Raw genomic sequence first — 11,191 nt, 5'->3', positions numbered from 1 at the left:
TTCCTTGATACTATATCATTTGCATGTATTTCTCTTTGCACATGTCCGTGATAGATAGAGTGTGTGCGCTCGTGTGTGTGTTCCAAATTAAGCTGGCTGTGGGGAACACATTATAAGATATTCCTTGAATTATAGGCTATGTTGTAGTTGCACCGTAGTTATTCATTGCATCATCAGAACCAGTTTTTTTTGTCAAACACGTTGCAAGGAATTCAAATGCAAGGCGTTTGTCGTTGTGAACTGCTACAAAAAGGACCAATAGAGAAATCCAAGAGCAAATGATCATTTTTACAAATGTACAGATTAAATTACATTGGTGCATGCATGATTATAATACCAACTTAACATCACTAATTATATCAGACATGTATGTAATGGAATTAAAGATGAGATGAATAAAAGATCTGTCTTTGCAATATAAACCTGTCAGCATTGCAATGTTTCATTCAACCGGGTAACCCATCAATCTAGTCAGAGCAAAGTGGAGTTGAGGACTGAATTCAGCACAATGTACTTAACATATGGGTGTGGCTAAGAGGGATGCAGAGATACCATGTTGTGTGTGCTGCCACAAGGGGAATGACTTGCACCAGCATGTACTGGATTTGCTGAAGAATGCTTTGTAATTGAAAAGTGAAGACGCGGAAGAGTGCAAATAAAATGAATGATCAGAGAGAAGATTCTGAAAGCAGGCAGGTATTGGTGGATGTGCCTGGAGCAGCACTGTGGCATTGTCCTGCAAGACTGGACGACACCGCCTGACCTGGGAAGGAGAGCAGGGGGTGCTACTGTGGTCTGTGGTGGGAGACAGGTGAGGTCTGCTAGTGCAGAGGCTCCCCCAGACCCAACCACAATCAGTGTGGTGGTGTTTAGGTTTTTCAACACACACATAGCTTGTATCTACTTTCCTCAAAGTCCATTATTGGTTTGAGGAGGAGTTGTCGATTTGGAAGTATTTGTCAAAGAGACGGTTGAGGGTGACCTGTAGGAAGCCGTTGACCAGTGATGAGAGAGGTTACAGGAAGGCCAAACCCTGACGGATCAACTCGGATCATTTGGTTCCCGTGTTTCAAAGCAGCTTTGACTTACATCCGCAAGATGAGCTGCAGTGAGAGAGGTAACAATGTAGCCTACCAGCAGACGGTAGCGATGATAAGAGTTGATCATGGAATCATGAATTCATGTCATCGACAGAGTATACAAATACCTCTGGCTGGCTAGGTCCTTCAGTTCGGACTGGAAACAGTCCTCCCACATCAGGTGAAGAGGACCTTGACAAAGCAGGCCTGTAGTCCAGGTGTCTCGGGCCTTGATAGTGTGTCTCCAGACATCTTGTCCTCTGGCTCTGAGAACAAGGGATTCTTCCTCAAGATCCTTCCTCTCCTCGAACTGTTAGAATGCTTCTGATTCATATAATTTATTTTTGTTTTAGGTAACATATAGTTTATTGACAGATCTTTTATATTGATTCACTTTTGTTTGTTTTCTGGCTGGTAGAATACATGTCCCACACATCAATGTTTCTAATGGAAGACAACATGCGTTTCTGATAAAGTGCTGATGAAGTTATCTTTCCTGAAAGCAGAGCACAAGTGGAGACATGTTGATAAGTGAAGGCAGAATAACGATAGGTGTTCTGATTGGAACCCGTTGTGTCACATGGTTAGAGTTAAATCCAGTAAGTCTAAATGCATCCCCAAATCCCGGGATCAACAAAACAGGAAAGATAAGGATATGTTTACATTTTAATAGGAACACAAAGTGTCGTAGAGCTGCATATTATACAACGAAATCAGACCCTGGTTACTGAAACCTCAGAGAGGAAATGTTTCATTTTTAATCTTTATCCGACGCCCTGTGTAAGATTGGAACATAAATAGTAGGCTAAAACTGCACACTAAACCGACAATCAATCACAAGGGAATATAGGCATAAACAACCACAGAATGGAACAATCTCTTCTCATCCTGAATAAGGATACAAAAATAATAGTTATATTGTAAAAAAACTCAACAAAAATAATTAAGGCTTTTGGGGTAATGACTATTGAAGAATATAACCTAGACTGGTAGCTGCCAGCATTTAGGGCCACATATATTTTCAGAAGAAGAAAAAAATGACACAATACACACCACATTTTCTTGTGTTGTGTCCTTTGGCCCAATCAAAATAAAGGAATGTCACAACTCTAACTTGTGTCATATGCAAAAATGCTAATTTAACTTAACATTACACATTCTTTCTTGTGGACAAGCATACTCATACTAAGAAAATAAATCATAGTTAATTCTAAATTATGAAATAAATTGGGGTTATGTATTATCTTACTTATTCATATACTGGAAATGATTTGGACATTCACCAGTCATACATTTTATTGATCATCAATCTAACCTGTATTATAAACATTTAAAAAGTGACTTAGGCTGTACAATTCAATGCTAATCAAGATAGAAATCAAATCATCCTAATACTTTAAGATAATTCACAATGTTATTCTATTAAATTCTGTTGCATTCATAAATTAAATCCAGGCACAGATTTAGTATTTTAACCAAAGGGGTGTTACATTACATCAAAGGACTGGGGAGGTGAAATTGCTACAGGGTACGCACCCCTAACAAAATGGCAGTCTAGCCACCTCTTTCAGTATCTTTCAAGTAAAACACCATCACATACTTCCTTATTTTATTTTACTGCATTGCTGGTGGACATATGACTATATTCAAATGTAAATTTTAAATCCCTTTTTCTAAATCAAAGTCGTATATCATAGTACGAGACTGAATGCAGAAGGGCTTCTTCCCTCGCAGTGTGGTGGTGGGGTTACCCTCTCAACGCTCTGACAACGCAGTCACAGAGCTTTGGTCGCGTAGAACATTACAGTAAACAGTGTGTGTACTTAAAGCGGTAGAGACGTCCGAGTGGATGCACCCACTCAGAGATTCATCTCCTCCTAGGCATTGGAATGAGTCCAGTGGCGCTGCTCCGGCACATACAAGCCTTGCGTTCATGTGGATTTATGTGGGGGGGGGGGGAACCTTTCCATACAGTCCATTATCGTGGGAAAGGTACCACATTAAAAAAATATCCCATCAAAGAAATCAATGAGTGAACAAAGCTTATACTGGTACCATGTCTGTGTAAATGCCGGCCACTCTAGTGCCTTGAACATTAAGGAAGGAAAGACACAGCAATTCCAGCAGAAGTGCGTCACAGTAATGTCTTTTAGATTAAGGCCTGGTTTTTCACACCAACAAAAAGAAAGCCAAATGGCTCGAACATACAGCACACGTCCCAATATCAAACAGGGTTATTGGATTATGTAATGGTCATTGAATGCTTATATTTAACAGAAACATCTTCATGCTGAGCCGGTCACTAACGAATCTCTGACAAATCCTCTCTAATTTGTATATAGACCTCACTTTTTCATGAGATCAACGTTTTCTCTCTGAGTCAGCTACAAGACAGATGGAAAGGTATTTTGGATATTTAATAAACATCCTTCATTGATACAAAGTGACTTCCAGTTGTCTTTCTGACCTGAATTGAACAACAAATTTCTGTTATTTTGCCGAATAGATAGTAGATTCCTCTTTGGAAAAAACAACCACAAATGTAAAATCTGTCCAACAGGAATAACGTGGCCTGGGTGTGGTCAATGAATGTAGATATTGCTTTGTAGTAACGTTTCAAGGTGAGTGTAGCTCAGGGGAGCTCAACAATGGGAGCAGATAATGATGGATCGACCAGCCTTGACAACCCTGCTAAGGTAAATCCCGCTGCTTTGATAGTCAGTATGTCACGTACACTGCAATAAGCTTTCTTTATATTCAGTATTTAAAAAGGAGCTTGACCCTCAAAAAATTTCCCAAGTGAGAGATGTGTTTGCAGATGTGTTTGAATCTGCCCTGCCATTTCCGTGTGCAAATCTACTTGACCATACTAGCAATGTTGGGGAATTTGCTTCTTAGATTGTTCCTATCTAAAGTCAAATAAAAATTAATAAATAAAAAACAACAATCGTCCAAAAATTACGGTATAAAATTATATAAAAAAAAACAAAGACAAAATAATACATTAAAAGACAAAATAAAATGGCACTGAAATTAACACAAGGTAACCTTCCCTTATTCTGAGTCCGTACCACTGTTTCACGAGCATGGCCTTACAATACATGACAGGCCTGTCACCTCCTACATTTTGAAACCCCTAGGCTATTAGTATGTGTGTTATACATGTGTCTTCCTTCAAAGGAAAAGCTAGTAGAGCTACCAGTGAGCGAGAAGGAGACACAGAGAGAAAGACTAACAGTAAGGGTTGATGAAGAGGGCAACTCCTTGGACCTGGGTATTGGTACATAGGCATAGTTTAAGTAGATATATATGTTACCTCGATTATCATCTCCTCCTCCACAGAAACGACCACACCACGCCCTATTAATCATCCTTCATTAAGGACGGCTCGGGACCCAATATTAAGTTGCTTATGATCCATGCCTATGCTTTCTTTTCTTATGAATATCTATCATCTCCTATTATCCCCTCTTTAAATAGCTTCATTTCCACACCTTAAAGGTGCTGCAGGTAAGATTTGATGGTCGTAAAGAGAGAGAGAGAGAGCCGAAGAGTGCAGAAGATAGCAAGATTAGGACAATGAAAGTGTGGCATTCACAAACTATGCTATGATACACAGTGAATGTGATTGGCAGGCAAGAAGGATGACCTGAATCAATCAGACTGAAATGAACCTTACTGTAAATGGTCTCATACATGCAGGCATGCAGACAACCAGAACAGAAACTCACATATAGCATTTCACCAGCTAATGGCTAAAGGATGGCTTCGGTAATTCAAACCAATGACAGTCAAATTATAGATCTTAAATCTTACCGACAGCACCCTGAACAAAGATGTCTCCAAACCAAAGATGTCCACTCTGTCATAGACCACCCCTACCCCTTTGCCTCTCTCTCTCTCTCTCTCTCTCTCTCTCTCTCTCTCTCTCTCTCTCTCTCTCTCTCTCTCTCTCTCTCTCTCTCTCTCTCTCTCTCTCTCTCTCTCTCTCTCACTCTCTATCTCTCTCAACAGGGACAGTTAGTCTTTGTCTCCGCCTCTTGCGTGAGCCTCACTCGCCCGTCCTCCCTCTCCACGTCCCGGTAGAGCAGGGACTTCTGGGCCTTGAGTCGGCAGGCGAGGGACATGAAGATGGAGTCCACGTTCTGGCTCTCCCGGGGGTCCTTGGCCGACGTCTCGAACAGCAGCATGTTGTGAGCATCGGCGAACTTCAGCGCCATGTTGGAGGGAACCTGAGAGAGAGAGGGAGAGAGAGGGAGAGAGGGAGAGAGAGGGAGAGAGGGAGAGAGAGAGAGAGAGAGAGAGAGAGAGAGAGAGAGAGAGAGAGAGAGAGAGAGAGAGAGAGAGAGAGAGAGAGAGAGAGAGAGAGAGAGAGAGAGAGAGAGAGAATGAGAGGGAGCGGGAGCGGGAGAGAGAAAGAAAGCGAGAGAGAGAGAGAGGGTGAGAGAAAGAGAGAGAGAAAGAGAGAGAGAGAGAGAGAGTGTCTTTCGGGGGGTTCTTTATTTTTCTTTCGTTCAATGCATTTATGATTAGGCTATTCTATCTTACTATATTTTGTAATTGCTTTGGCAATGCCAGCCTACATTTCTTCCAGGCGAACATGCAGTGACCAGTGGCTCCTGCCCTCACCTGGATGTGGTCCACCAGGTCGCACTTGTTGCCCACCAGGACCCGTGGGACAGACGCAGAGACACGGTGGCCGTTGCACTCCTGTAACGGGACATACCATCTCAATCACCCTGCTGTGGTCCCCTTGACGCAATGCCCCAAATAATACACCTAAACACGCAACAATTCAGATTAATTGGTCCAATTTATATGAGTATGACTAATCTATAATAAAATATAATTATTTTCAAAGTTAGCAATCCACCTCCACAGGGTGCATCGCGAGACCGTTCCAAAACAGAAATTAAACGCAATCAGATCCACTCCCATCAGTGTGAGAACTATGAAGAGACGTTGGGCGCCATCTGGTGAGGCAGAACCAAAAGACCGCCAGAGGCAGCGACCTCTAAACATGGCCGCCACAGCGTTCAACACAACGTGAACTCCCCCTCCCCTAAAGTCACAGACAGCTAATGGCGGTCGAGCAACGGTACGTTAGTCCTCCGAAAAGGTAATTCCACGTGGTGCGGCGGCGCGTCGACTGACCTGGATCCACGTCTGAAGGTTACGGAAGGAGTTCATCTTGGTGACGTCGTAGACGAAGACCACGGCGTGGACGTTGCGGTAGTAGTGCTCCACCATGGACTTACGGAATCGCTCCTGGCCAGCGGTGTCCCAGACCTGGACCTGGCGAGGCACACGGAGGGACGGCTGTTTGGTGGTACATTTACACCACAAAATATACAAGCCCTCTGCCCCCGAACTCACAGCAGGCCCATGGTCACAGGACTTAACATGACTCATGCAATACATACTGTACTGTATATATATATAGATACATTTATATATATTGTACATATCTTACTACCAACCTGCATCATTTGTTATCTTACTGCACCAGTCTACTTTACTAACTATATTGCACTCTATGCCAATTCATGTTCAAACTGCACCTTAACTGATCTTTTGCACTTCTGTTCAGAATCACCCACTACAAAAATATTATTATTTTTCTTTAATTTCTTTATTCTAGCCATGGAATAGGCTAGCCACAGGCTATGCTGGGTACATTGTTTATAATAGGGAGCCACTGATTAAGGGTTGATACTCAGTAATGATAGGTTACATTATAAGATGAGTCATTAACAACAGAGAGCCGATTCTGACTCACATTCCCAACCCACTTAATTGCATTGTGTTTTCTTCTTCTTGAAAGACACTTGGTCACAGAGTTTGATGTGTGACACATTGCATTAATTATTAATTAAAAAACAGAGTTGGTTCAGAGGCGTTTTTAAACATAGTGAGTTATTTATTTTGTGACATCCTTGATGCATGTCACTTGTGCACCTTAATGTCAGTCAATACAGTTGTGTAGTAGTAGTACACACATTTACAAGCGTGTAATAGCCTCTGAAATGACAACGATTACTTTGGAGGGTTTGAAGACATCATCTCCCTCTTCATCCATCTTAGTCACAGAGGAAAGGGCAACAGTGATCCTATATACCCCATTAACTACGTTATTTGGTTTACATAATCATGCTTATGCAAGGACGATGACATATCTCTCTGAAGTGCATCGTGAAGCCTCTTGTTAAAGGCCCATTGCTGCGTTAATACCGGTCATGAGGATAAACCTTTACACAGCCTATAGGACACTTCATGCTAAATGTACATTTTAATTCACCAATACACATTAATTGTGGCATTCCTAATAAGTTGGAGGTTCTCATCCACACAACAACATCCATCCTCCTCAAGTGTGGATCCACAGAAGCACCTGGATGCATGGCAATGTGTTTGTCAGGACATGAGTGTGTGTGTGTGTGTGTGTGTGCGTGTGTGTGTGCGTGTGCGTGTGTGTGTATGTGCGTGCGTGCGTGCGTGCGTGCGTGCGTGCGTGCGTGCGTGCGTGCGTGCGTGCGTGCGTGCGTGCGTGCGTGCGTGCGTGCGTGCGTGCGTGCGTGCGTGCGTGCGTGCGTGCGTGCGTGCGTGCGTGCGTGCGTGCGTGCGTGCGTGTGTGTGTGTGTGTGCTTGTATGTGTCTGGTAGGGGGCAGGTAGAGGTTGCAGTCAGCCTGACTAACAGAAATTGGAGAACTGTGAAGGTTGAACTAGCGGGGAAACGAGAGAGAATATGTGAAAATAGACATTTAACCTTTTCGGTAAGAGATGTGAGAGCAAGGAATCTGATGAACAATGATGTTTGCAAGAGTTATAGGATTTCATTTTAGCATGCAATTCGATTTTTAACAATGTGGGAGGATATACTATAAATAAATATAAAAGTTAGCTGGCAATTGAGACTTTTCATATAAGATCACAGCCTCACCCGTTGCCTAAGTAAAGGTCATCCCTAGCATCACGACCACCAACCTGAGCTAACCAGCACCACAAGGCCTTGGGACCAGCATAGGGCTGCAGGCCTCCGTGTTTATGTTGGTGTTTGCACTAACTGATGTGAGACCATACTTATTCATCCACCACACCAGTTTGCAGACTGGCACATTTTCCAGAAAATTGTCTACCAAGATTAGCCTATTGAGAGACAATAACAAGATAATGTTTAAAGCTGATCTCTGCATTGTTGGATGGCAAGCCCACAGACATCTCATGCCCCATCCCTACAACTAGAGTAGCCTTCAAAATAAAAGCCAACACAAAAACAAAACAAAAATAGGTCGTTCATTATGAACACATGAATAGGCCTTAAAATGAATAGACATTTTAATCTACATTCTGAATAGGAGACAATTCGATGTGATATTTCATATCGCTAAGAAGTGACATTCATCCGTACACCAATCTTATCTAAAAGGAGTAAAAGCCTCCTTTGTCACGGATCCCCATCGCTTACCTTTATCGTCTCTCCTTCAATCTCCACCGCCTTCTCTCTGAAATCCACGCCGATCGTCGCCTCCGTCTTGTCCGGAAAGCTTCCGCCAGTAAAGCGGAACGTAAGGCAGGTCTTCCCGACATTGGAGTCTCCGATAACGATAATCTTAAAGATCCGCGTCTGGATGCTCAGTTCGAGAGACGTGGTCAGCTCCAGGGAGGACGAGAGAGCCGAGGCATTATCCCCGCTGTTGCTCGGCCGGTGGCCCCTGCTGCTCCGCGCTAGATCCACCGAGGACGTGAGGATGGTGACATTGTCGTTGGGCCGGTTTCTGGTGCTTTTCGGTCCTGCACCCCCACCTCCGGACCGGGTCTCCTCCGGTGAGTCGTTGGTCATTATTCCGGAGGAATGATGCGCGACGCGCAGGGTGCGTGTTGAGCAGGGCGGCTGGCGGGGGGCGGGGCTGACGGATTGAGGGATGGGGGGGCGCTGATGGAAGCAGGGATGGGCGGCGCTGATGGAGGCGGGGATGGGAGGGGCTGACGGTTGGGGGGATGGGCGGGGCTGAAAGGATGGACGGGGCTGACGGATAAAGGGATGGGCGGTGCTTACAGGTTGTGGGATGGGCGGGGCTGACAGGTGGAGGGATGGGCGGGGCTTACGGATGGAGGGATGGGCGGGGCTTACAGGTGGAAGGATGGGCGGGGCTGAAGGGCGGAGGGATGGGCGGGGCTTACAGGTTCAGGGATGGGCGGGGCTGACGGGTGGATGGATGGGCGTGGCTTACAGATGGAGGGATGGGCGGGGATAGGGAGACAACTGGCGATATGAGACTGATGACAGCAGTGGCCAATAGCAGACCTGGATGCCGTGGGATAAGAGAAAGAGAAGAAGGATTTTGCAATTGTCATGAATTTTAATAGTCCAGTTAACCTTCAATTAAAACATCTAATAACACGTACAAGTGTGTGTGAGGAGACAAATATTGGTCGTTAATAAAGTTTTCTGTTATTTAGGGCAATAAAATATTTGGTAGACTTCCTAATTTGTATTTATTTCAGGGACACCTCGACACTCAGGTAGGAGGAGAAGGGGATAAAACCAGCGACATCAGGTTACCAGCCAACCCGCTCTTCCTCCTAAGCAACATGCCGCCGAAACACTGATAACATTAGCCAGAAAAAGGTCCTTCCACTTATGTTTGGCTTTCTCACGATGTATCATGTGACCTGACCTGCTGATCGACTGATCCTCACATTCCAGATAGCCTACCGACCTTTGGGTATAGGAATTAGACGAATCACTGAACGGTTACAAATAATTAAATATAACTCAAGGAAGGTGTAATGCCAAAGTAAAGAAAGCTAATAAAAACAAATTCTAGATAAAAAATAATATTAATAACATACAACTACCACTACTAATACTACTACAAATATCACTAGTAGTACTACTACTAGTAATCATCATCATAATAATACAAATCATAACAATCCTCATCATCCTCATCCTATCTGGTGTTCCCCATGGGTCATGAGTCACTTCAGACTGCTGGGTAAGCACGGGTGCAGCTTACAGTGCAGCCGTGCAGCCCACCATGGGTGTGTTTGAGGCCAAGCCCGGAACGACTCTGCAGCATTAAGGGCCCCAGTCCCCCACTCTCAGGCCTAATTGATGCAAAGCTTTCTGTGATGTAAGATCAATAACAGTCTGACTATAGAGGAGACACACGCACGCACGCACGCACGCGTGCACACACACACACACACACACGCACGCACGCACGCACGCACGCACGCACGCACGCACGCACGCACGCACGCACGCACGCACGCACGCACGCACGCACGCACACACACACACACACACACACACACACACACACACACACACACACACACACACACACACACACACACACACACACACACACACACACTACTATAGCCCTCTCTCTCTCTTTTTCTCTCTCTCTCACACACACACACACACACACACACACACACACACACACACACACACACACACACACACACACACACACACACACACACACACACACACACACACACACAGCCCCCTCCTCCTCTCTTCTGAGAAAAAGAAAAAAGAAAGAGAGACAGATGAAGAGAGACAGAGACAGGGAGAGAGAGAGAGAGAGAGAGAGAGAGAGAGAGAGAGAGAGAGAGAGAGAGAGAGAGAGAGAGAGAGAGAGAGAGAGAGAGAGAGAGAGATAGAGAGAGAGAGAGAGAGAGAGAGAGAGAGAGAGAGAGACACACCCGTTTGACTCTTTAGAAGCCAGGTAACCAAAAATACAAGAGCGGTTTTCCTGGAGTACTAATATTGTGACTGGTAAAGCATTTAACAGAATGCTTTCATTGTAAGGCAAAACCTACATTCCACACATGAATTAATTCCAAACAAAGCATATATTAATGTAGCAGTGATCATTTCAAATGAATTATCTGGAAATTCAAAGTTCTCGGAATCTATTCACTTCGGTGGCTATTCTAGGAAATTATATATCACAAGCAGATGCCATGAAAAAAACATTTAAATAAAACTGGCCTGTAGGATCATGCAACAGGCCATACCGTACATAATTGAATTTGATTGAATTAATTAACTTACTTTGTGAGTTTTGACAAGAATATTGAGGTTCTCCGT

At 44.1% G+C, this 11,191-nt stretch overlaps 1 protein-coding gene across 1 annotated transcript; it reads right to left on the bottom strand.

The window, feature by feature from the left end:
- Positions 1–5,014: 5,014 nt before the first annotated feature.
- rab33a (RAB33A, member RAS oncogene family) lies at positions 5,015–8,924 on the bottom strand. Its single transcript, XM_056600949.1, has 4 exons — positions 8,546–8,924; positions 6,234–6,374; positions 5,709–5,789; positions 5,015–5,311 (listed from the first exon to the last, which is right to left on the bottom strand). The coding sequence occupies exons 1-4, from the start codon at positions 8,918–8,920 to the stop codon at positions 5,087–5,089; spliced, it is 822 nt and encodes a 273-aa protein (XP_056456924.1). The 5' UTR covers positions 8,921–8,924; the 3' UTR covers positions 5,015–5,086.
- Between the last annotated feature and the right edge of the window lie 2,267 nt (positions 8,925–11,191).

Source organism: Gadus chalcogrammus, chromosome 10 (assembly GCF_026213295.1).
Source record: "Gadus chalcogrammus isolate NIFS_2021 chromosome 10, NIFS_Gcha_1.0, whole genome shotgun sequence".
In the NCBI taxonomy this organism is placed as follows: Eukaryota; Metazoa; Chordata; class Actinopteri; order Gadiformes; family Gadidae; genus Gadus; species Gadus chalcogrammus.
The sequence above is the reverse complement of the archived record's forward strand: the minus strand, read 5'-3'. Positions and strand labels throughout refer to the sequence as shown.